This window comes from Corvus kubaryi, unplaced genomic scaffold, assembly GCF_017639235.1.
Source record: "Corvus kubaryi isolate FWS band 111438036 unplaced genomic scaffold, C.kubaryi_AGA036_p1.0 66, whole genome shotgun sequence".
NCBI classification, from domain to species: domain Eukaryota; kingdom Metazoa; phylum Chordata; class Aves; order Passeriformes; family Corvidae; genus Corvus; species Corvus kubaryi.
Window position 1 is genome coordinate 5,731,763 of NW_024582054.1, and position 27,930 is coordinate 5,759,692.

At 35.6% G+C, this 27,930-nt stretch overlaps 1 protein-coding gene across 5 annotated transcripts in view; it reads left to right on the forward strand.

Annotated features, from left to right (window-relative positions):
• The window catches only part of FMN1 (formin 1), a 188,685-nt gene that overhangs the window by 90,223 nt on the left and 70,532 nt on the right, over positions 1-27,930 (forward strand). For all 5 annotated transcript variants that reach the window (XM_042046949.1, XM_042046951.1, XM_042046952.1 and 2 more), the window contains 5 exons: positions 716-1,494; positions 5,162-5,312; positions 16,331-16,418; positions 25,515-25,576; positions 27,738-27,826. In XM_042046949.1, coding sequence (XP_041902883.1) covers positions 716-1,494; positions 5,162-5,312; positions 16,331-16,418; positions 25,515-25,576; positions 27,738-27,826 — 1,169 coding nt within the window. The remainder of the gene's footprint in view (positions 1-715; positions 1,495-5,161; positions 5,313-16,330; positions 16,419-25,514; positions 25,577-27,737; positions 27,827-27,930) is intronic.

Genomic DNA, 27,930 nt, shown 5'->3' on the forward strand with positions numbered 1-27,930 from the left:
GACATATGGTAAGAAAAGTGGGGTTTTCTCCATCCTTCCTTCCTTACTTATTCAGTGAAATCCTCTTGATTCTCTTGGTTCTAATATTTATTTTCCTGAGTTGTAGATTAAAATGTATCTGGAAGAACTGAAATTTTAATCTAATAATAAAGATAAACTTGAAGAATTTATGTGTATCTCTGTGCATTTTATTGGTGAAAACACTTAATAGATTGAGAAAGTACTTTGTTTATTTGATGTTTTTGTCTTGAATGCATTTCAACTTCTGTTGTGTTTAATCTGTTTTTTACTTCCTAACATGTCATCTCTCTTATGAAATGAAAAAAGCAATAAACTCACGTCATTAAATAGAATAACATTTGGAAAAGGTACATTTTTTCCATAATATACCATTAATTATTGCATTCAATTAAAACCGGGTAAGTCTGCTTAAAGATAGTGTACAACTTAGAATATGCCCAAATCAATGTTCTGGAATTTTACTTACAAAATATGCTTTGTTGAAATGCACCCTGCTTACATTTCTTTAAAGATTCGTAACTGTCCAATTATGTAACAGCTTGCAATAAAACCATTTAGAACTGGGAAAGGGAAGTATTTCTCTCTTTGCTTAATGTAAGAACATGGTTTAAATGTGAAGATTTTTAATAGACTACAAAACAAACACTTAAGAGAAATATTTGCACTAAGGGTTTTTTTTCTTGTTGCTCTGCAGTCTCAGTTTGAACTCAGGGTATTCCATATTCGTGGAGAACATGCTGTATCAACTGCTCAGCTTGAGGAAACCATTGCACATTTGAAGAATGAACTTGATAATAAGTTAAACAGAAGAAATGAAAAAGCAAAGGATATTGGTGTTTCTACTGAAGATGATAACCCACCAAAGGCATACCGAAATGTATGTATACAGACTGACAGAGAAACTTTCATAAAGCCTAGTGAAGAAGAAAACAGAGCTGTGAAAAATAACCAAATAGTACCCAAAAAGCTTAATATTTCTTCTTTGACACACAGTATATCTGCCCAAAGTGAAAATAAGGACAATTACAATGTACAGTCATCAGAAGGTGTCTTGTCTTGTCAAACAAAACAAATGCTGCCTCCTCCTCCTCCACCACCACCTCCACCTCTTCCTCCCCTTCCTGATTCTTCACTGTCATCTTTAGTTCCTCCACCACCACCTTTGCCAATGGGTCCGATTTCACTGACACCTCAGTTTGGATCTGATCCACCACTGCCACCTCCACTTTCTGAAGGCTGTAGGAATTTTCAAGCACCACCACCACCGCCACCACCACCGCTTCCAGGGCTGGGACCTCCTGTTCCACCTCCACTGCCTGGATCTGGGTTACCTCCACCCCCTCCACCTCCTGGGCCTGGGTTCTTCTTTAATAGCACTTTATCTTCAAACCGAGGTCCTCGAAAACCTGCCATTGAACCTGGCCGTCCCATGAAGCCTTTGTACTGGACACGAATACAATTGCAAGATAACAGGTAAAATACATTTGCTTGGACTTAGAGGTGCTCCTTATAGGTCATGATACAAGGATGGGTATACTATTCAAGACTTAATAACAAAAAAGTGAACAGCGTAGGAATGTATAACAAAATCAATGTGGAGACATGGAATTTACGTGCTTTTAGAAAAAAGGCGAATCAGTTCTAGAAGTCTGAAAATTATAGGTTGTTTTTAAATACTACATTTAAATTAAAATTATGTGTATTATGAATGAAATTTTTTTGCATCATAACAAAAAGATGGGGTTTGCAGGTTTTTTCCCCCATAATTCAAGCACTGCAAGGATGACCATAGTGACAGGGTGCTTCCCAGATTTAGCACTAAAAGATAAAATGATAGCCAAGCGATTAGAAAGATTTTTTTTTTTTCTTAGAATTAAGTCTGAGTTAGAATTAGAATTGAAATGTTAGAGTTTGGTCAGGTGAGAACTTAGTTTCATTTTTGCTTTCCAGTCACTTCATGTGATTTTATCTTCAGAGAACTATGTTGTGTCATCTTCGATGATTCGAGTTCTAGAAACTGGAAACAGTTTAGCCGGAACCTAACCTCTGTGTGTAATTCTGTCAGAGCAGGAAGAGTACAGCATACGTATAAACTATGCAGCTCAGCAACCTGTAGCATGAAGTGGCCATTATGGACAAGTCTCAGTACTGATGGAGACCTCTACAGCTTTAAAAAAAAATAGATATAAAATTAGAAAAACCCCACCCATCTTAGTGTGATTTAGTGCAGGGATAAAATCCTAGATGTGCTTGAGGGAGGGATGCCATCAAGTGGGACCTTGATATGCTTGAGTAGTGGGACTGCAAACAAGGCCAAGTGCAAGGTCCTGCACCTGAGTTGAGGCAACTCTCAATAGAATCTGTGGAATAGAGGAGGTAGACTTAGATGGAATGTAAGGAAGAAATTCTTTACTGTAAGCGTGGTGAGGCACTGAAAGGTTTCCCAGAGGAGCTGCAGATGCCTCTTTCCTGGAAGTGTTCCAGATTGGGTGGGGCCCTGTGCAGCCTGGTCTAGTGGAGGTTGTCCCTGCCCATGGCCGGGGGTTGGAATGAGATTTTCAAGGTTCTTTCAACCCAGGTCACTCTGTGGTTCTGTAACAGTATTCTAGTAGTGTATTCTGTTGTACCAAACCCAAAGTTACTACGAAATACACTGTTTCACTGATTAGTTTGTAAGTGGTCATTTGGAAAACAGGCATAAATAAACAATTTTTAGAAAGGTTTTTGAAGTGATCCTACAGTCTTTGTTTATGCTACCCATTTATTTAGCTGACAGGAGAAAAGCAGTTCTCCCGTTTACACTTTCTGGGCCAGCACAAATACCTTACTGCCAAAGTGGAATGTGGCTTCAAACGCTACTCAGCTGCTCTTTTAGATTTGAGATTCTAACTTTCCTTCTTGTGTTTATTACTATAATATAGATCTCATTAAGAGGGATGGCTCAAAAAGGATTTCTGGGGGATGCTTAAGTGACACAGACTGTTTTATTTTGATGAGGAGTTGTTCATTAATTCAGGTCCTGCATTAATGCCAGTAATGAAATTACATTATTATTTTGACCTTAAAGTTCAAATCATTATTATCTGTGTTCAAAATTATGTTAGCCTAGCAGCAGTTACCAAGATGCTAAATTTAAACATTTTAATAAGTTAAATTATATTACTATATATGGCTTACAGTCATAGCACATCATAATATTATATGTGCTATACTGTGTATATACACACAGTATATTACATACTGTATTATGTACTGTGACTATATTATATATTTTAATATATTATGAATTACTATAAATTATTTATTACAGTTTATTTATCTTATAATGATTTTATTTAAATTCTTTATATAAGTTATTTGCTATTATTATTCATATTATTTTTAGGTTTATCTATTATATTTAAACACTGTTAAAGTAAGTATCTGCAGTTAAGTGGATTTAAGTGTGAGTTTTATTTTACTTTACAACTCTGAATTTATTTTGATGAGAAAGTACCCTTATTCTGGTATAATAAAACATTGTAAGGTGTTAATATTTTATATAAAATATTTGACAGGAACAAAGAAATTAATGAAACGTCAGTTGTATGCTCTTAGTTTTTCAGAATTAAAAGCACTGAAATATTGTGGAGCAGGAAGCTTGAACATTTTAGTTTTACTTTCCCAATATTACTTTGGCATAATCGTTTAGTAGGCAATAAATAGTTGGTCCATAAATAATCTTTATTGTAATTCTTCCCATTGAATCAATGAAATCAAAGTTTTCTTTCTGCAATAGTGCTTGTTCACCAAGCTTTTGCAAGGTAACTCATAGCATTTTGATGAGCTACTGGTCACCAGATGTAATGGTCCCGCATTTTCATGGTCTGTATTGGAACTGGAAACTTCTTCAAGGGTTTGCTGCTCAGATCAGAAGCTGTCCAGGACTTCTTGTTGCAGAGCCAGAAAGAATCCTTCATTTTTCAGTATTGCTGAAACGACAGCTAGTATCGGGAAGAGTGAAGCTGTGGAGCTCTAAGCATGTCCTGTGACATAGAATATGCTGCATCAGCAGATGTGAATAGAAAAAAATAAAGAGTTCCTTAAACATTCATGATAGTAGACAGTTGAGCGTTAAGTTGAAAAAAATCCTAAATTTGAAAAAAAATTTTTTTTTTTAAATTGGTTCCTTTCAAATTGGTAGGTTTTCCATTTTGTTGCACATTACATCTATGTTTAGTGACATCAGCTATTTGTATTTTACTCTGGTTTTCATCACTTTTTTAAAATTGCAAATAATTTCACTGCCTTTTAGTGACATCTGCTGGAAGAACTGGTCCCACCTTCTACTGAGAAACAGACAAGAACACTCAAAAGTTTTGTCCCACATTTTTTCCTGAAACATTGAAATTTTGAAACAAAGCCCTTTCAGAATTATTGTACAATGTTTGTAGCACTACATATTATTTTCCCCTAATCCAGATGAAACTAAAGGATTGTTTAAACAAGCTCCCAACTGATCCAAAACTAAATCTGGTCTTGGAAGGCAAAAAAACAAGGAAAGATAATCCACATTTAAAATTTACAGTTGGTTGAATGGAGAAGAATACTGGCTAGTCTCCCAGAATATAAACCACATAATTACTCTAGTTTCTCAGAACTGCAACAAGGATAAAAATGAACATACAACATCTGCGGATGACGTGAAGTAAATCAAGTCCTATACAAATTACCCCAAATGCTCTTAAAAGATGCTTGAATAAAGTTTGTTCGCTATTTGTTGATACTGTTTATTTTTATAAGTCTAAATAGATTACTGGAAATTTCTCAAAAAAGCTGCCGTTGAAATACTCCTAATCCTAGTTGAAGTGGCAGAAGTCTCTTGAGATGTATTTCACAAGCTGCAGTTGTTGGACGAAGAACTGTACAATACGAATGATGCATTTTGATAGTCTAGCAGGCACGGGCTAAATAGCGGAAACTAATAACTAAAACTAACAGCAAAACTTTCTGACTCCTTACAAGAGCAAGGTATAGGGAAGGAACGCTCTTTGTGTTGCTTTGGGTTTAAATCTATCATGGATTTTCGTCTATTATGGTTAGATCTATTATGGTTTCTCATAAATGTTTAGAAATTTTATTATTACCTTTCCCTTTATAGGAAAACTGCTATGCCAACATTATGGGAATCACTGGAAGAACCTGATATACTTGACACTACTGAGTTTGAATATTTATTCTCCAAAGACACCACTCAGGAGAAAAGAAAACCGTTATCAGAGACTTACGAAAAGAAAACCAAGGCCAAAAAGGTATTTATTGTTTTTTTGTTTGTCTTTTTTTTTGTGTGTTAGTGTTTAGTCTTTCATTTTGAGAAAACTCCCTTTTAATTTTTGGATTTTTTGTGAATGAGCAATCAAACAAGCTATGGATTGCTGATTCAATCTCAGTTCTCTTACTTGAGAATGCAGGGCTGTTATTTACCTTGGAAGATGTTTTGCCTTTGATAATGAAAGTTCCACAACCCAGTGAGATAGAAAAAATACCATGTAGGAGAACAGATTTAAAGTTCTAATTCATATTTGCAAGTGCCAGTATTTCAGGCCATTACCTGCCCTTGAGCTGATTTATTACTAATGCCTGTCATTAGTTAACTCTAGCAAACCTCCCTTTCACTGAGATTAATTTTATTGGAAAAAAAAAATTTAAAGCAACATTTCGAAAAAAGGATTGACAAATTTTTTTTAGTCCAGTATAGCTAAGGAGTTGTGTCAGGAAGGGACAGGACAATCATGTCTTTAATGGCCAAAGCTACATGCAGTAGCTGTGTCATTGCTGTAGGGCCAATATTGTTTGCTTCAGACGTGATCCATTACAGAGGGAGCTGGCACTTGTCAATTGGGATGTGCAGATAAGAAAAAGAAATGGCATTAGTAGTATTTGCTGCCAGAAAAATTCTAGGCTGAATAATAATCAATACTGTTTTCCTAAACCAGTGTGATTTACACATCAGAAACTACTGAAACATTTATTGTGTTTTAAATCTCATTGAGTTTACCTGCTTGGAACCACAAGAGGGCTCTTTGCATGTGAGCTGTGCTTGCTACCTTCAATTTTATAATATATAGAATGCGAAACATGTATACATATTGGTGCTTTCAGATATTTCAGAACATCTTTGATCATAAATTCCCGGTATTGTGTCTTAATGCAACACCTAATGAGAAGTATCAATAAGGCTATAGAATTTACAGAATTCAAATCCATGCGATGCAAAAAGTAAAAAATAAGAAATGGGACCTGGATGGGGACATGCTGGCATTTTTAAATACACACCAAAGAAATAGTTGTTACAGTCCTTCAAATATTACACTGAAGTTGGACATCAACATCTCTGTGAAAAATACTTTGAGATATTTTACTTGACAAATACTTGAAGTAAATTTGATACGTAGCAGCAGCTGTAGCCATAAATTGGATTAGTTCACATATCTTATGCCTTCTTTCTAATATTTCTGTTTACATTTCATTAATTTACCTTTTTCAGAAAGAATTATGTAATAGGAAATACAGGTTTCTAAAGAACTTTGAAGAATGCAATCACTGTAATTTTAGTGGGGAATTGATATGCACAAATAGTTGCCTTTTTATTTCAAAATCTCAGTAGTTAAGGGAGTATATCTACTTCTCCAAGTGGGTGACAGCAAACCAGGTACAGAATTATGCCTGTATACTGAGAGATGAAATTGTGTTTTTCTTTTTCCTTGCTGCTTTGTAAAGTAACTTCTTTGTTTGAGCAGTACGATTTTTTAATGATCTCTCTTGGCTTATCCAAAATTGAATTGAATAATACTTATAGAACATATTGGTATAATAATATGCATTATTTCTTGTAAGCAACCAATGCGTTTTCATACAACTGCATCTTTTTTTTATTTCTATCACTGTTTTAATTATTTTGCTTTGTGGTTAAAGGTAAACTTACTATTTTAAGACAATGGATAGATATATTTACTGAAATTAATGAAATGAAAGAGGTTCCTTTAAAGTACTGTATGAAAATACAAAAATAAATTCCCTAAAAGATAAATTCAGAATTATATCTATTGCTGTGTCTTTAGTTTGGTCAACTGATGGGATTGTGATCATGGCCTTACAAACCATGGGAGTTGTAGGGTTTTTCATGAGAATTTAGAAAACCCGTGATCAGTAATGTGAAACATTCAATCATTTGGTCAATTTAAAAATTAAAAATAAATCCACTTTTAGAATTCAAAGAAAATATTAATTGAGTACAGCAGCATTTTTTTAGTGCATTCTGTCTTTTCACCTTTCTCGGTTTAATGACTCATAGTAGCAACTGAGTGTTTTTGTGGACAGTTGGCCCTCTTAGATGGTCCTGTGTTTTTCTTTGTCTCTCTGAAATTCTCTGTTGGCTGGCTCCAGTGGATCAGTCTTGGTGGGCTGCAAACAATACAGTAGTAGAAGGCATTTTATTTTCTTACAGGAGGGTTTATTAGTAGATAATAACAGAGAGCTCCTGTAGATCGATATAAAGCTGTCAGTTTGGCTGGTTTCATTTCTCGTTTCTCATGCTTTTTCTTGGCTCTCAAACTTTCTTGCTTTTTTTCTAACAATTACATCTACTAGGGTTTTAGCAAGAATCTTTTTGCTTCAGTACATAAGTTTCTGCTTGTCTGGTCCTAAAAATGGTACCAGTGTCACATTATAGGGGATTGTATAGTCTGGATAAAGATGCTTTCAACAGACATTAAGAAACACGAATCTTATGAGGCTCATCATATATTACAGATTGAGCTGATGCTGTGTCATTATGTACTTATTTGTGTATTCCTTCTTCATATTCTCTAAAAGAGCCTTCCAGAGCAAGATACGGGTACAGCAATAAAATCTTGAGTTGTAGTTTGTGTTTGAAATAGTTAAGCTATTTTATTTAATGATGTCTTTTAAGACTGATCCGTTCACTGCATTAAACCTCTTCTCTGCACAAACTATGCCCTATTTCATACCGTCTTCTACAAACTAAGTTCAGCCTCCTTGGTGTTTAGAAAAGTGATGGACCAACAGATAGTGCAGGTCTGCTTATTAAAACATGATTATTCAATACTTTGCTCCTTGAATGAGAATTACATCAGTGCCTCCCTTGCAGTCAAGTTCCTTTTTCAATTGGAAGTAAGATTTTATCTTTTGAATTAGAGGATAATTGTTTCTCATTTTACTCCTTTGCAGTTCCAAATAAAACAGTATTATTCAGTTTATTCTCAGAATTATTAGTTCTGTGAAACCAGTTGGAATAATCTGTATGCTTAGGCTGTGAAATAAATGCTTCTGTGGAAAGCCTATAGAAATTTCAGTCTGTTCTGTTCTTACCCATTTTTCCACATAGCAGACACTGTGTGGCAACACAGATTAAAAAATGCACCATATGCTGAGCTTTTTTTGCTTACAGCTGATAGACACCTGCCATTTTCAGCCAGAAATGTTGAAATGCTGCCCTCCATAGGCTGCACCAGGGGAGGTTTAGGTTGGACATTAGGAAGAATTCCTTCACTGAAAGGGTGATTAGCCTTTGGAATGGACTCTCTAGGGAGGTGACAGAGTCACGGTCCCTGGAGGTGTTAAGGGAAAACTGGCTGTGGCACTCAGTGCCATGGTCTCGTTGACATGGTGGTGTTCGGTCATAGGTTGGACTTGATGTCAGAAGTCTATTCCAACCTGATTGATTCTGTGATTCTATATAAATAGAATGGCTGGTCTATTTTCCAGTACCATTTGGCAAGTTATGCACAGGAAGGAAATTTCTGAGTATACATTCATATTATATACATATTTATACTCATTTATATAATATAATTACAATATAATATATAATATATAAAATTAATATTTATAATATGGAATATATTACTGTTTGTACATATATATGCTCACTGTCAAAATAGGAGAATACATTGAGGACTCTCTGGACTTCTCTGCTGGTTGTAGTTACCTTGGTATTTTCACTTATTTCTTGGAAAGCAGAATACAAACTCTGCAGCCACCACCTATTTGCGAGAGGCTTCAAATGTACTGAAGTAGATCCTTCAGAGGGCTTTCATGTATCTGAGATCTGGTCTGAAAGACAAAGATAAGCACAAAGCTAATGCAGTTAACCACAAGGTTAATATGTTTAAAGATACACAGCTACCTAAAAGCTAAGATGGGGTATAGCTGGCTAACTGACTGGTAATAGTTTAGCAGAAAGAGTCTTGGCGTTGTAATGGCTCACAAGAGGAACATGAATTGTCAAATCATGGTACTACTAAAAATGAAAAACAACTCTGACAGATCAAGAAACATTGCTTGCTCAGCCATGTCTCAGTTAAGAACTGCATCTAGATTTAGGCACTACAACCCTTCATTAAAAATTTGTTACCTAAAGAGTCAGGAAGAGGGAGAATGATGAAAAGTGAAGTAGTCTCTAAGGAAAGAATCAAATTATTAGGATTGTTTAGTCTAGAAAGGAGAAAGTTGATTGAGACACACAGTATAAGTGTAATCAAGTGCATGCAGCTGCTGGAAAGAAAAATTATGAAAAGCTTTCTAAGAGCAAGGATACCAAAGGAATGCAGAAAAATTTTGGCTAGGGAAATTGTGTTTCTGCATTTGGAGATCTTTAGGAAAGTTTGTTTAGAGTGGTACACATATAATTGATGCTGTCTTGAAGTACAGAAATGCTGTAGATGACATCTTGAGTGCCTTTTCAACATCTTGACACTGTTAATCAATTAAAAAACATAAAGTCCACTTTCTGTCCATTGTCCTATGCATTGAAACAGCTGGCTGTACTTTTTTCTAGAGTGGAAACACTTTCCTGATTCCCAAATTTGTTGCATTCATGCCAGACAAAAATGGCTTATTGGGTTACACTGAGTTCTAGAGGCTTCTGACAAATATGTGGGGGAAGAAAGGAAGGGAAACTAAGAATCTAAGCAGCAATGGTAATACATCTCCTGAAAGGACTGCATAGAAGGTGATTTTACTATTTTTAGAAATATAATAATTTATTTTGGAAAAATATAGTACATTCTATACCCTCTGAAATAATTCCGGAAACTCTTGTTCTTGTGCATTTATCTTCTCTGCATGTATACAATCTTTTATTCAATGTTCTGCAGTATTATGTAGGTAATGATAAAAATTAGTATTCTGGGGGGTTGATATTATGTCTTAATAAAAGAATTTGGTTTTTTCTATTTGGGAGAATTTAATGGCTATATGAATATATTAGTTATGTCCTGTTATTAGAGAAAAATACTATGCAATATATTTAAATATTGAAAATACAATTCTTCTTTCATAAAAATATTTTTGAATTAAGACTAGATGCATTATAATCTTATATGAAGTAATGTAATGCAGTAAATGTTTGGAGCTGATGTCCATGAATTGGAAAAGAGATGATTGCTGACTTTACCAGAGGTAAAAGTCCTCCTTTACTCTAGGTGGATAAATAATCTATGGAAGGAGTGGGATTTCTTTCATTGTTATTTTATAGTTCTGAAATAGTTGAATCTGTAGCAGGAAAAGTTGAAATGACTGGGAAAAAACAAAAGCCCATTAGGACCTGAATATGAATCAAATAAATTTCTCTCTGTTTTTTGGCTAATTCAGTTAGCGTAATCTAAATGTGTAAGTTACTGGCACGATGTGGCTTGATCATACCCATTGAATCTAGAACTTTTTATGCCATGTAAAGTGTTGTGGTCTTTAGTTAAGCTTTTTCAAATGCATGCAGGTCATCCCATTTTCAATATTACTTAGAAGTTGCAGCTTCTTGGAAATCAAGAAAGAGAAGGGCTAGATCCACCAGTTTATTTTAGGTAATAAGTTTAGTTTAGGTGTTGATTCTGTTGGACATTTAGACTTTAAATGCCTTTTGAGTATAACTCCTTTTTTTAACTCCTTTATTTAAAGCATCACTGACATACTTTCAAAAGTGCTATTGTTAATCTAGACTATGTTCATCATCATTTCTATACTTTCTTATGCAAAGATTTCAGATGTAGCATTCTAGACATATAATTTCTGCACCTATTTTGTTTTCAATTAACATGAAAATATTTGTCTAGGAATGTATGGTCCATTTAGTAAAAGAAATTTTAAGTTACATTTATGAAAATGTAAATGGGCTGCAACTATGAAGTTTGTTGTAGCAAAAATATTCAACTATAAGTAGATTCTCTACAGTACCAGTAAGGTCCATAACTGCTTAGTAAAACAACGAAAACTGAAAACAATGAGTATTAAAAATATAACCTAATTTTTGGAAAATAAAACCAACCAAAAGCCCAAACCCTGTCATTGTTTTTGAAAGAGCTCAGCTTTTATAGATTTGAATATAATTTGAGGGATCTAACTTCCTTCTCACACTATGAAAGTCATCTATAAGTATTTTTATGTCAGATGAAGGACTGAAGTGTTACATGCAGACAATTTTGCTATCATTCATTGTATGTTAAAATTTCTTGTCTGTACATATCCATGCAAAATTTTTAGCTGATGGGCACATGTAATTGTTTCAAGCCATAGTTTCTCCTTTCCTGTTAAATTTGCAGAACCAACATTATTTTATTACCAAGTAGGAGAAAGGCAGAATTAGTATATATATTTTGGAATGAAATAAAAGACATTATTCATTATGTATTAAGCTATGATACTCTGTAATCTTGAAAAATAGGTTATTTAGAAAAGAAGATTCCTTTGCTGCAATTTTTTCCATGTGCATTTTGTAGCTAATTGCTAGACTTAACACATATTTTGAAGTTGTGTTAGTTTTTCTAATATATTTGAGCACTTGTTAGTAATTTATTCTCAAAAACTCAAGTATTTTCTATACTTTTTCAAGAAACAGGATAGTTGGATATTTGTGATGCCACTCTGTCTTCATCTTACCAAAAAAAATGAGTAAATGTCAAGTAATTTGTGTCAGGTGTATGCTCCAAATGAAAGTCCATCAATCATTTTTGGCCCTTTAGTGCAATGATTATCATTTCAAAGACGCAGGAGGACATTAAAGATAATGGCTTTTCTGTTGTCTATTATCTCTAACAGATTTCACATAATTATTAACATGTGTTCTCATTTACAAAGAGTGTCAATATTTTGAGTGAATTGCATTTTTTTAACTGAAAGGGATATGTCTGTCAGCAAGTTTTTTGTCCATCTAACTAAATGAGAAATTACAATTAATGAATTTTGTGTTTCTGCAAGAAGGACAGATATTGCAGAAAATGTTGGAAGCTTTGCAGGGTTGAAACACAATGAGTGTCTTCAGCTGTCTGCATAAGATAATAAACAGTGTTCAAACTTAAGAAGAAGTGGTAAAATGCTAGTGCATGCTCTTCCGAGGCACTCTCACTTTCTTTTTATATTTTGTGCTGTGCTGAGTAAAATAACTGGCATTCCTTGTTTATCACAAAGCCCTGAAGTCACATAGAATATAGAAATTATCCATACAGTGAATATCTGTTTTGTGGTATGTCTTATTTTTGCAGTTCTGATAGGGGTAAAGATACTGAAATAAGTTTCTTACTAGCTTTCTTTCATACCTCCTGTTTCAACCTGATAAATTGCCATTTGTGTGTCCTTTAGAAAAAGGCTAAAAGTAGTGGGGTTTTCAAGCTAATAAAATTGTAAATAGGCTTTTAAAAATATAAAGCTATGGTTCATCCATGTTAAGGAAAACACAGTTAAACTTGGCTCTTGCTTGAGTAGGAATATGAGAGATGATGTCTAGTCTTAAGCTTCTGAAATTTCATAGGTAACTTATGGAGTGTTTATGCACAATGGCTTGAGGGGCATAATTTGACTTCTTGTGCACGATATTCTTCCTGTGTCTGAGCAGGGTTTCATCAATCTACTCATGGGTCCAGGCTGTTGATTTGCTATAAATGTTAGTGAGTGGGAATGGAGGGAAATGCTGCAATATGCAGGACAGCTTTTTAGCTTATGGCTTTTTCAATAAATTTAAATATTATGGAAGGAATACACACACCACCAGGAGGAAGGATTTAGCTTTTAATCACTTAAAGTAAACTGAATCTCTTCAGATTTCAGCACCAGTAAGTGTCCTGGACAGAATGTAGACATTGCAGTTAGACAAAACGGTAAAGTCTGTTGTATAGTATTTAATGAAATACATTTCTGGCTACATTAGAGAAACACCTTCTAATGGGAATGACAGAATAATTTATTAGTGTATTCAAGTTTTGGTATATCTTCACTTTTAAAGTAGATTATAAAGATTTGAAAATTCTAGATGAGACACTTGTGTACAGCCAATCATCTAACTTAATAACACTAAAAAATAGTCAGGGGAAAAACCACAAAAAGCGAATAATACTATGGATCAGTGAAGTAAATGAATTATCACCAGCAGTCACAATTTTGTCACTAAGCCAGAAGATGCTGCATCCATTACAACAATACATTCATAGTCTGGAAAAGCAACAGGCAGCTGGCAAACCACCCCCAGCTGGTATAGCAGCATCAGCTGGCGTCAGCTGGGTTTTAGCTGCTTACCTGTCACTGCCAGCTACAAGCAAGTCCCAATATGCTGAGAGGTGATCAGTGATTTGTCTTTTAAAAGCACAGACTAAATAGTTCAACACAGTCTTTACAAACTTTCCTTTTATTTGCCTTATGTTTTTACTGAACTGACAAAGCGCTGATTTTTTTTGTGCCTCCTTTCTTTTGGAATTCCCACACATATGTAATTCTGCCTTAGTGACTTTAACAGAATAACCATAATTTGGGACAAAATTAGTACCTTTGAAAATTAGTTCTGTTTTACTCCTGATTATATATTTTACCTGCAAAATATTGCAAGTTACACATTAATTCTAAAAATCTATGACAAAAGTCCAGTATAATACTTGGTGCTATAACTGTGGGTTTGAAGTAGTTTTATGCTCAATTTAAACTATTCTGTTGTCATGGTCTTCCATTTTTACTTGCTAATGAATAAAGTATTAGGCTTCATTTACTTGGTTGAAGCTGTTTCAGGTAGTCTGCATCTAGTTTGATGCATGGTAATTGTGACCATGTGTACATTTGTCTAAAATGCATGTGAACATACAGTCAGTTGCCATTTTAATTCATGAATCTCTGGTCTAGCTTTTAAAATTATATAGTGTTGTCTTTAAGGGTTTTTGTTCACAAATCTTTTAAGGGGGGAGTCTTGCTTAGTAATGTGAGCTAGTTTGATCATATCTGGAGAATGTATTAACACTTACAAATACTTCAGTGGAATGATTTCAAATGTCATATTGCCTACAAGAGCTATAGTCTGGAAAGGTTTTGCCTCAAACTAGGCATGTCTAATGGGGTTTATGACAACCTATGAATTTGCCCTGAACAAGGTCAACTTGGAGGTCAGTGAATGCTATACAAATTGCATACTGCTCAAACCTGTAATTATCCCTGTAAGAAGTTAATGTGCTGAGGAGTTCAGCAAATTCATGTAAAGCTTCAGAAATGACCATGATAAACCGAGCAGTTACTTACATTTGCTCAGAAGAATCAGTCAACAGGATGTGATGCTTCCACAGTGTTCATTTAAGGTAATTTGGAGCAAAATTGTCTTCTCTGCTTGTGTACTCAGGAGATAAAGAGCCTGAATTCTTTGTCATTTGAAGAAAACACTTTTCATAGTATTACTTTCTTAATATCCATCATATGTGCCGTACATATAGGCAGAAAAAGCTCTCAAGATAGATTTTTTTCAAATTTTGGCAGAAAATATGCAATATCTACTTTAACGTAAGTTTATTATTGAGTGCCTACAGGAGGGACCTAAAATATTTGTCAGATCTTTGTTGAAGACAGCATGTGTTCCAACTTGTGCTGCATATATATTCCAATTTCAGTACTCTTAAGTAAGAACTAGCTTTGCATTTTCACGTGAAAATGTCAGTATAATTTCTATTTTTCCTGTATTTGTCAAAAAATCTACTCTTGTCTAGATAAGTGGCTAAGAATTTTCATAGTTAAATATTTGTAAATCACATAAAACACAGCTAGGAAACATTTGTCTGAGCTAGCATAAATTTTGTCAGTTAGCTGTCTTTAATGTGAGCATCAATAAAAGTATTCCAGGAATAAGGGATAACAATTACTTTTTTACTATTATTAAATATCCAGATATAAGTGCCACCTTTGATTTTAACATTTAAATTAAATTTGAAGAAATATAGATTAAATATTGTTCAGATAATAAGAAAATGATAAATAAAATTATAATAGGAAATAGAAAATAATAAATTTAGGGAAAACATAGCTATTGGTTTTAATTTTGCGTATGAGTTAGTATATTTCATGGTATTTGTTCATCAACACTGTGAAGTAAGCCATCATCTTGGATCTGAACATTTTGTATTTCTGAAGAACTTGTGTCTGTATTGCATTTTGTGATGTGCTCCTGTCATATCTTCCTTATGAAATAAATCAGAGTCACAAATACCGATAGCCCAGACATTGTGGGAAGTTTGTTTTTTACATGTCTAACATCTGACCTACACTGATTCCTTTCATTATAACTAATTTCAACCAGCCAAAATAACATTAAGGTTTCCCTTCCTCCTCTTTCTCTTCTCCCCCTAAACTGACATCAGAAGATATTACAGTCTGAATGTCAGTACATTATACTATTAAATGTCTGTTACCCAAATGTGAGCAAAATCCTGAAATCCCTGTGGAGTGTCAACAGTGTGAAATAAGCACATTCAGACACGAGTAAAAGAAATACTTTCAGTAGTGCCCAGTGTTCCAAAAGTACTGTTGAGAGGGCATAAAAAGACAATTCTTCAGTTCCTCTTGGTCAGGAATTGATCCTTTGCTGAAAAAATAGACATAAACCCGTTCACACTGAAATGTAAACTACCAGACAAACTAAGGGACTTGCGATGTACTTGGTGTCTTAAATCGTTATTAAACATGATTTAAGAAGAAACGGGCAGAGGGTGTGCAGGGACTGTATTTCAGAATAAATATTTGATGTGCCTTTTTCTTTTCCTGCTTAATAGCATCCTACAAGTAAGAGCTAATGCTCTTTAGTAGACTTGGAGAGAATTCAGTCTTATAAGTCATTTGTTAAGGTGCAGAGCACAATCATAAGATGAAGGTCTTACTAGCACATTTAGTTAATAAAAAGGTTTGATGCTTGAAGAAATACTGAATTAAATACACAAATTAGCTTCTGTTATAAAAGTGAATGAATCCTTTGTAGAGCATTCCCTTGATCTCGGATCATTTTGCATCATCTTTCTAGATTATCAAATTGCTGGATGGAAAGCGGTCTCAAACTGTAGGAATTTTAATATCAAGTTTGCACTTGGAGATGAAGGATATTCAACAAGGTAAGTGTTTCTTACACCTAATGTATTGTACTTGCATGAATATTTTATCATATCCCTCAGAGAATTTCTTACATTACAGAATGTGTTTTGAATACAGTCTCCTAAACTACCAGAAGAATCATTCTTCCGATATATTCCACTATATGTAAAAGTTTCACCTAAAAATTAGAATTGAATTTAGGTACAACTCCTTCTGTACCATTAAAGTTAGCATAACACTTTCAGTTCAGGGTTTTCATATTCCTCCCATGCAGTTCCCTGCTTTTTCTAAAGCCAGTCGCCCACCAATGGAAGTTAAATGGAGGGCTTTCACATAAATCTTTTGGGCTTCAAACATGCAGTCGGTATTTTTTAATATTTACATTTTGCTTCATTGACAGTATAAAAAGTACATCCCAAACTGATGTTACCATGTAACAGTCAGAAAGAAAATTACTGGATGGCATTTTTCAAAGTGTAGGGCTAGTCAGTTGTAAATTCCATTACTGGTAGAAATTATTTGAGTTTGCCAATACAACTGTAGAGAAATACAGATTTTTCAGAACACTGGGGTAATTGAGAGTCTGCTTATGTTCTGGATTTAAAAAGATATTGTTTAAGGTTATTGTTTATTTCTTTTTCACATTAAGAAAAGGAAAATATTCACCATTTAAAACAACTGCTGGAACAACTCAAGTTGATGTCTCCTTTTTTGCTATTGTTTTCCCTCCATCTCATGCAAATACTGGGTAGGGTGTTGAGATGCTGCTGGCATTGATTATTATTAATTTCAAAAGAGCCTTTGAGCATCTAGCACTTTAAAAGCACAAGGGCTTACAAATGTCTCTTGGGATGCGGAGGAATAAGGAAAAGAAGGAATAACTTTGTGCCTGCCAGTATTGTGTGAAAGGTATCAGAATGAGATGGAAAAAAACTGCTATTACTAAAGGTCTTTTGCTGGCAGAAGTTACAGCAGCATAGGGATAGGATAGGAGCTGTATTATAAAAACTGGCTAATATTCTTAAGGATCTTCAGAGATGGGTTTTCTTTTTATTTTCCATGCCATGATGTTCTACTAAAACAGAGCATCTCTATCTCTCTCATCTGTTCACTGTACTTCTGTAGCTTTTGAAATCCTCTGGCCAATTTATACCAAATCTAAGAGAACATAATGACACAAATATTTGGGTGTATATACAATAGCCTTTTTGGCTTGAGTCAGCAGCGCACTTTTGAATCACATTTACCAGTTGTCCTCTTTGCTGTATTTGCATTGCAGAGCAGTCTCAGAGTGCACAAACATCCTTCAGAATCAGATTAAATAAGAAGATATGCTTTAGGAGCATGCCATCAGTCTCCATGTATAGCAGTCTCTGAATTCCCTAGGATGAGATCAGAGAGAGTTAAAACTCCCTGAAACATGTATAGTGTGAACTGCTGCTGTCTACAAATCCATTTCTCAAGACTACACTTGCAGTTGTAGACATAGCTAATGTAGTCCTACAAGTTTATTGAAAATTAGAGTGTTGGTAGAAGAAGACACCAGAACAAGTGCTGTCACTGAAGTAAAACTTAGAACTCATCGCCCTTTCTTGTCTGAGGTAGCAAATGACTGGCCTGTCACCACATGTGTTGCTCAAGGCAGCAATAGGATGTGCTGCCTCTTGCTTATGGAAGCAGCTAAGAGCTACCATCAGGATTTGGGAATACCATAAGTGGAAGTTTTTGAAAAGCATACTAACAAAGCAGTCTGACTCATTCTAATCAAAATCTGTGTTCAGAGACTATCTAGGGAAAAAAATCCCATTCGCAAGACTCAGGGAAAACATTGTTCTGTAGAGAGGACCTTTAGAAATGTGTATTAGTCTGAAGATAACAGTAGAATTATGCTTGTTTCTCCTTTAATGTGTGTTTATTCCGTAGTACTTTGTGTAATTAAATCTGTGGGCAGTCCTACCAATCAGCAGACAAATTATTTGAAGACTGCTCTAGTCAATGCACTGGATGAAAAAAAATCATAATAGGCTAAATAACATATGACAACACCTAACGAAGAAAAGCATGTAATCGTTGGGTCATGAATGTCAAATTTTTACAAAGTGAAGTTGCAAAGAGCTACCTCTAAGAACATGCAAATTAAGCAGTCACCTCTTTTTTCAAGCCAACTTCCATGGAATAATTCAGTATGTGAAAAACAGGGAAAAGTTAATGGTCTTTGACCACTTACAACAGAGAATGTAGAAACCTGAAGCAAAAGAAAGTCAGAAATGAAAAATACCTAATTTTTATTTCAAGCTTTTATGACTGTGTTTGTTGTAAAATCATGTACAAATGAATGTATTGTCTATGTATCATGTACTGGTTAGTCTGCCTTAGGGAGCAGTTACAGGATACAGGTAGAGAAAACTCAACTGCCCTGTGCATACAGGTGCATGCAAAACTAGACAAGACAAAAAAAGAGTAATCGCAAGAAAAATTGCATCCTCCTTTAAAATAGTGCGAGATTTCTGCATCCATAGGATTATCCTCTCAAATTAAAGTACATAGCTTCACAGCATATTCTGTAGATAACTCAGCAGTGCAAAACAGGCAAGTGACCATATCTGGCATCCAGATGTTTGAGTTTGCATTTGATAATGCGCCAGCCACTGCACTTCAGGAGGGGGATCTCCCACACATGTTCATTTAGGAGAGTGAAGTTCATCCTTTGCTGATAAGTTTAAATTCATGCTGCATGCGACTACAGTCCAAGGAGAAGACAACGTAATAATTATTTTGGGTGGTGTTGGTGTTAAATGATGCGCAGGGAAAGTTGTCATGCTGCACCCGTCCTAGTACTCAGCTCTCTGTTCAGTGGGAGAGAACAAATCCTAGGTGCTTCAGTGTTCTGAGAACACTGGTGAATCTGGTACTGGTGAGGGTAATAAGGTTTCTTATTTGACCACTATTAATATTACTCACTTCCTGAGCAGAAGAAGCGGGCAGAAAATCTGTCTGACTCAGTATGCTATACAGGATCTGCATATTGGAAAAACAAATAGCAAATATCAAATTGTGCATAGGTTTGAGATTATTTTTAAGGCTGCTTCTCTGCATTTTTTTAAAGCCTTTATAAAGAAGAGATGAGGAATAGTAGAGATCACTTGTTAGGTAAGCTTTAAGAGTACACACTTAGAGAAGTAATCTCCATTTCATATCAGTCCATTTCTGTGTTTTCCTGTCATTGCTCAGCTGAAATACTACAACTTGAGAGACTATCTTGTGGCTCAGCACTATTTGTGTGGCTTTGCTGTTGAAATACTATAACTCACTCCACAGTGAGGTGTTTCAGTTTTGTTTGTAATGGGAAATGCTCATTATAACTATATGTGAAAATGCTGTGTGGGCCCTTGTCCCAACTTTTTACAGGACAACATTCCACTCACTGAGACAGTTCCAATATAGTAGGTGGCAATAGCGGTTCGCTGGAAAACACATAATAATACTATTTTCTGCAGTGTATGTTATTTGTGCTGGCTTTCCATGAGCTACTGAGATCCTTGTTCAAGAGTTAACTGGCAAAATTGTGGGGCAGCCCAGATAAAAAAACTTCTAGTTACAGAAAATGGGATGTAGATAAAAGGTAGATGCCTATGTTCAAAAGATAGATTCTCCCAAATCCCTCCCTACCTCCATAGTACCTGCATTTTGCCACTAAAATTGTAGGGCACCGGAAGTTCTGCTTCTGTACATTGGAGGAAATGTTTCACTGTCAAATATCCATGAGTGCTGTCAGGACACATTAAGTAGATGGTCTGCTGCTGTATTTTCCATGGGACTAAATCTTTGAGCTATGGTAGATCACATCAGACACATGGTTAATAGGTTATTGTACTCTTTGTGGTGGTAAAGTGCAGTATTACTCCAGGTAGAACAGCTGCAGGCTTTGCTGCTACATTTACCAAAGCCAGAGTAGCTGTGCTGTAGCACTACAATGCTGACACAGTGTAGCCTGTATGACAAAGGGAAGAGCTTAACATTGATTCTTAGCATCAAGACTGTTTTTAATGCTAAAAGTGAAGTGTCTGACTGGTTTTCTTCAGCTTTGTGATTTCCCCTCCATTGTCAGCATACATGAATAAATAATTGGAAGGATGTGAACTGTAGATTAACCCAGCCAGACTGATGATCAGTCTAATAACCATTCTGATTCAGTGTTACATTTCTAATCATCCTGGGATTGCTCTGATTAGAGGCCGTGGAAGGTATATAAATAGGTTTGCATTGTCTTAGTGCAAGTTACGCCTTACAGCACATTTAAACTTTAGAGACCGCTATCACTGATAACCAGGCATTTTTCTTAGCATCTTAAAGGCTACGTTTTGTGTGCATAAGGCAAACTATTCTAAAGCAACTCTAATCTGCAGACCTTAGTGTGTTTAGAATTTCTAAATTCCGGTTTGTGTTTTAACTATACCATGCAGTACAAATAGTTTCACAGCTTCTCTTTCTATTATATTTTGGAAATACTTCTGGGTAAAGAGAAATGCTTTGGAATATTTCTTACTTGCACTATGTGAAAAGAGTTTTATGGGGTTTCAACTGAAACATTTTGCAGGATGAAAGTATGGATTATAAAGATATAAAAACTGTTGTTCCAAAGTTGAGTGACACTCCCACCTACACAAAATATTACATGTATGTATTCTATATATTCATGCTATATTATGCATGAAGTGTAAAGATAGCTGCATACCCATCTCAGAAGCTGGGAAATGATTTTAATTTAAAATTAAATGTTTTTCTCTTTTTTGGGAAAATTCACAACATACATTGTTATGAATCTGTTTTGGATATCTGTTGTGTGTGGGTAGGTCCACATTAGTACCAGAGTCTTTTGTTTAAGACTTCTTGCAGGATTCAGGCTTTCTTTGTCTTCTAAAGCTACATTTTGCCCATGGTCCTTCTTTATTATGTATATTTTTTTTGTGTTGCACGGCAGTTAATACTGGAGAAAACCTTTAAATAAATTGATAACATATCAATTTTTCAGAAGTAAAACAGAGTGATTTGGATATTACAGGCAGTTTTGCCAAGTCATTGTCTAATTGATTAGGTCAGTCAAAATTTTATTTAAATTTCCCGATGATGGGCTGCATGTTCCCATGAAATCAAGCCTTACTCAACAGAATGTAGTACATAAAACAACTAAGTACGTCCAGGTCAAATAAATGTACCTTTGGCAAGCTCCTTTTATTTAAATTATGTACTTTTGTTTTATCATTTGGGAGCAGTTAAGGTGATTTCTTCATATTTCATAGTGTAATTGTCACATTAAATGGTTGATAGTGGTGAGTATATGTAAACTCTGTTAGGAGGACTTAAATCCTGATTTAAGCACTGTTTAGTAGCAGTGAGGCTGTATATCTGATTCAGCCCCAAGACTGCTGGTATTTAAGCTGATTTAGAGGAGATAGGTGTATTTTTCGTATTTAAGCTCTAAATTCTAAAGTTGTCCGTGGACTGCAAACAGTAGGCTTTAAATTCTCAGCTTTTCTTTGGTTTACATTTTTTAATTGATCAGTGTATGTGAAAAACCCATGCAGCAGGGAATTTGTTAGATTCATTTTTTAGATGTTGGTATGTTAAAAACCTTTGGTATAAGTTTATATTTGAAGCAATGCTCTTAGTATGTGAAATGTAGCTGGCAAGTATTTTTATGTGTGCCTGTTAGTTTGAATGCATGATGCAGATCTGTTTTTTGTCCTAGCTGACGGTTATTATATCCTAATGGGTGCAACCCTGCACTAATGATCCTTGTGTATATAAATTCTTCTTCTTGTGAGCAGACACCATAGGCAACATAAAAATGTTTGCCTCAATTTCCCTGCAAAAAAGGATCTCAGAAACCAGACTTGGCCAAGTAACAGATTTTTTAAAGGTAGAGGAACCCAATAAAATTACCAGCTTTTCACAGCATGAGTCTACTTCCTTTTGACATATTGTGAGGTGTAGGTGAAATATTCTAACTGAACTGACAGTGTAAGGAAGACAGATAAGTAGAAAGCAAGATGAAAGTAAAAACCACCGATGATGATTGATATTGTAATAGCTATTAATTGTTTTGGTGCCTCTTTTGTAGATTTATGATACTTCACCTATATTACTTACACTTATATAAGCCGTGATATAATGAGATATAATGCATTAAAGTATCGTGGTTAAATTCACTGTACCAGGAAGAGCGTTTTGAAAAGCATATCAAGTTTTGTATTAATTTTGATAAAGTCTATATACATATGAATAAAAGTGGCTTTTGTTTTTCATAGAAAAATTTAAAAACTTTTGTTGTTCCCTTAAGTAAAAGTCAAAATAATTACTTTCTTTGATCTAGTGCAGTGGGGTTTTTTAAGCTTCTGCAATTCAAGCTAATTTACACAACATACTGTGAATGTATTGCACATATTATTTTAAGAATAAGAAGAATACTAAGACACCTGTGAATCTGAGGATTTCTTCCAGCTTTTCAAAATTATTGCTTCTTTTCAAAAAAATGGGCCAATCTTCATAAATTTACATGTTTTCATTTTTGTCTTCTGCTCCAAGTATGCATGGCATTCAGTTCAATCAGTCAGAAAGAAAAAAAAAAAGGCTGAAGATACTAAAATATATGAAGATGAAATAAAGGAGGTTATTTGGATTTTGGCAGTACTTCTGACTAGTTACTGGGAATATGTCTCTGCATACATTGACATTCTAAGATGTCCAGCTATATGGCTAGATTTTTAACTGCAGTTGTCTGCCCATGCGTTGCCAATAATAGCAGTACAGGTTGTATAGCAAGTAAGTCAGAAAATATTTTCTTGCTGCTTTTATACAATCACATGCTCTCTCCAAAAGAGAAAATAACTCATATCAATGTCTCTTAAAATTGATTATTATTAGTTCTGTTAAAAACGTGGTTTAGCAGATTGTAATTGTATTTCATTAGTTTTTATCACAAACACTTTTTGTTTTATCATGTGACTTCAAAACAATGGTGATTTGTTAGATCTTGAGTTGAGTTAGATCTTGATGTTGAGTACAGAAACATGGATAACAGCATTAAAAAGCACTATGTGATTCTGGGGCCTTTTTGGTGACAAATATCTGGCTAAAAATTTGATCTAGGTGTGTAACTCTTGATATTTTTATTAAAGTGGGTTTTTTTATCAAATTACTTCTTGTCATCATAATAGTTCTGTACATAAAAATTTTACTATCAATTGCATGCTTTGCATTTCTAGTACAAGTTTAAATTGCCTCCACTAAGTCGCTTTTTCTAGATACAAGTAAATTTCTTTTCTGGACAATTAAATTTCTCCTCGTAAGCAGATTTCAGAATATGCTAAAATAGGATAAAAGTTAAACCACAAGGGGAACTCCATATGCATATTGCTAATCTTAAAAATTAAATATATTCGAATGTGAAACCAATTTTCCAAGAGATTTTCCATCTCTTGAGTTCTTTAGAAATTTTATTGGATGATACAGAAGACAGTGCAGCTCTTGGAACAGTCTTGGAGGAGGTAAGAGATAATCTCATAAATTCAAACCCTAATGAGTTTTCTTTAAAGAAAGGTTTTTTCAATCTCAGTTGTTCAGGCTTTATATTTGGTTACTGTCTTGAGGGTTTTTGAATCTTTCCAGTAAGACAAAAATGGTTGGAAATACTGCTTTTTTCATTGAGACTGTCTTCTGTATAATTCTTTACTTCTAACCAAGGTGTAATGTCAACAGATGGAATCACAATTGACAGGCAGAATTTTAAAGGATTCTAAATGTCACTGGACCTTTTAATAAAATTAATTAGCCTGCCACAGAGAAAATTTACTAGCCTGCTGGTTAATTTCACAATGTAAAATCATGGAGTAGGTGGTAGAGCAGGTGAAAGCTTATTACTTTTAAATAATTATTTAAAGATGTGTGCATTGCCTCTTCCAAGCATTGATTGCAAAAGCAGCACGAGCTTTTAAAATCTTCTAAATGCATAAGCAGTTAAGGATCATTTGAGGAAATATAATACAGTTGAATTAAAGGTTATCAGATAGTAGCTAATGACAATTCACTGGTTATGTGCTTGATTCTTTTGGGATTAATGCTCTCAGTAATATTTAAATACAAGTCATGAGTTTTAAAACTGTGCCCAGTCCCATTATGATTCTTGAGGAAAAGCTGGTTTCAGAAAATTTAAACATCCAGAGTTACTTCCATTCCATTATGCATCTCTCAGCTTACTGGAATTTAACATTAGAGTACATTGGAAAGCACCATGAAGCAATCCCATTTAGTTTTCAGAAGAGTACCGATACATTGCCTGAATTGTAACAGGATTTGCAAATGCTGGAAGCATCTATGTCATATATTCCAAACACAGCAATATTTGGAACTAAGATAGGAAACATTTTGAGACTTCTCATTTTTAGTAATGAGGAATATTAATTGCTGAAGAGTATACTTCATGTGTTTCAGTGTGATATTGAAAAGTATTTATCTGGAAATTGGCATGTGGGTAATCTTCTATTGGAAAAAGCTATCTTAAATGTGAGCTTGTTGAAGATAACAAAAACTGTAGCACAATCTTTTGTGCTTGCAAATTTATAACTTGCAAACTTTGAAAGTTTGTCTACTTGTCTATTTACCGAGATTGCTAGCTCCTAGACAAGCATATCTCCGTGATTTCCCATGCACACAGGGAGACTTAAATACCCTAACCCTCAATTCCTTCCTATCCAGCCTTCTAAGCTAGCATGAAATCTGTGCTGTTCATTGTCTGGTATCAGTTGTTCTCATGTTCTCTTGTCAGGCCAACTACACAATCAGCTGGCTGCTTGACTGGTCACATCTTTGGCTGCTGATTATATTGGAGAGAAAAAGTAGAGCACTATTCTCCTATGACAGAATTTACAGAACATTCTTGCAGGAGTGCTGTGATTTGATGTCAGAACAAAAATAAAACGCTGAAAATAAAAAAATATTAACTGGATACACATATGTCCTTTATCTAGGTTAGAACCCTTTGGTACATTTCTCAGGAAAAAGAATTGAAGTTTCAATTATGTTTTCCAGTGTCTAATTTGTGTTTGTATTCCATACAGCTATCTTGTGTGTTGATGACTCCGTAGTAGATCTGGAAACACTGGAAGCACTGTATGAAAATGTAAGTAAAGATGGGGTAAAAATTTGATTAATCACCAAAGTGTTTCGGACACAGACTTTAGGCTCCACAGGGAACTAGTGGGTAAGGTCCCCTGAGAAATTGTTTCTGATGCTTCTGGGGTCCATCAGTGCTGATTATTTTTCAAACACCACCTCATGAAGGGCACAGGAGCAGGCAATTCCTAAATGTCAGAATTCAAGCAGATGAAGCAGAAGGTTGGCTTGGCTGAGCTGGGATCTTCTTTTGGAGCTAAGGCAAAAAAAGAAGGAGTATGCCCAGTAGAAGTAAAGTCAGGTGATGTGGGAGGAATACGTAGATGCTGCTTGCCACTGTAGGGAGAAAATTTGTGCAGCCAAAGCTCTATTGGAGTTGAAGCTGACCAGAGCTGTGGGGGACAATAAAAAGAGGTTTTTAAAATATGTTAATAGCAAAAAGCAGTGTAAAAAAATAACATCAGCTTGTTACAGGATGAGGATGGCCACTTCACAAACAGGGACATAGACAAGGAAGAGATGTTTAATGCTTTCTTTGCCTCTGTCTTCAACATGTGTGATGGGCTGAGGGGCTCCCAGTGCCCTGAGCTGGATGACCATGACTGTGAGATTGACCAACGCCCAGTCAGCTCTGAACTTGTGTGGGATCTGCTGCTCCAGCTGGATCCCTGTATGTTTATGGGGCTGGATGGAATTCATCCGGGAATATTCAGAGAGTTAGCTGATGTCATTGTGAGGCCTGTGTTGATGATTTTTGAATGCTCTTGGGAATCTGGAGAGGTCCCAGTCAACTGGAAGTGTTTGGAAAATGCACTCATGCACATGGTGTGATTCTTGGGGTGTCCTGTGCAGGGCCAGGAGTTGTACTCAATGATCCTGATGGAACCCCTTCAACTCAGCATGTTCAGTGATTCTGTGATCAGAGGAAGCCAGTTGATGTAATCTTTTTGGATTTCAGTAAAAATGTTGATGCTGTCTCTCTCAGTATCCTTTTGAATAGAACGGCCAGCACACAGCTGGACAAACACATCACTTGATGGGTGAGCAACTGGTTCGTGGGTCAGGGACAAAGGGTTATAGTGAATGGGGTGACATCAGACTGGTGACCTGTCACTAGTGGGGTTCTGCAGGGCTGTATCCTAGGCCCTGTGTTCTTCAACATCTTCATTAACAGCTTGGACACAGGACTGGAATGTGTATTAGGTGAGTTTGACGATGATCCTAAATTGGGAGGAGCCATTGACTCCCTTGAAGGCAGAGAGGCCTTGACAAATCAGAGGGCTGTGCAATCACTAACCGCATGAAGTTTAAAAAAGACAAGCGACAGATTCTGCACCTGGGATGGGGCAACTCTGGTTAATTACACTGGAAAGAAGCTCTATGGAAAGGGACCTGGGGGCCCTGGTCGATGGCAAGTTGAATGGCAGGCAGCAGTGCCCTGGCAGCCAGGAGGGCCAAGTGTGTCCTGGCGGGCATCAGGCACAGCATTGCCAGCTGGGCAAGGGAGGGGATTGTCCCTCTCTGCTCTGCACTGGGGCAGCCTCACCGCTGGGGGCAGTTCTGAGAGCCACAGTATAACAAAGATATAAAGTGTTACAGAGCATCCAAAGGAGGGCTATGAAGGTGGTGAAGGGTCTTGAGGGGAAGACATAAAAGGAGCAGCTGAGATCACTTGGCTTGTTCAACCTGGAGGAGACTGAGGAACAACCTCATAGCTGCCTGCAGCTTCTTCATGAGAGGAGGAGGAGGGCAGGCACTGATCTTCTCTTTGTGGTGACCAGTGACAGAACCTGAGGGAATGGCCTGAAGTTGTGTCAGGGAACATTTAGATTAGGTATTAGGAAAAGGTTCTTCACCCAGAGCTGGGTTGGGCACTGGAACAGGCTCCCCAGGGAAGTGGTCACAGCATCATCCTGACAGAGTTCAAGAAGTGTTTGGGCAGTGCTCTCGTGCACGTGAAGTGACTCTTCGGGATGGTTCTGTGTAGTAAATTGCATGTAAGGCACTGAAGGAATTTATCATAGATCTTTAAGCGTTGCTCTTTTGCATAGTCTAAATGTTTATCAGTAAAAAAAACCATAATTGCTGTTTGCAGGCAAACAGGTAAAGTAGTAATTTATTATTTTCTTATTAATTAGTAACTAATTAGTTTATATTAATTCACTCAGAGAGCACAAAAGGATGAACTGGAGAAAATCAAGCAATATTATCAGACTTCAAAAGAGGAGGAACTGAAGCTTCTGGATAAACCAGAACAGTAAGATTTGGTTTTAAAATATTTTGTCATTTTGTAATGTAGTCCTTTGATGGTATGTTGAAAGCAATTTTGGTATGTAACTCTTGGTAAGTAATTATAAGTTT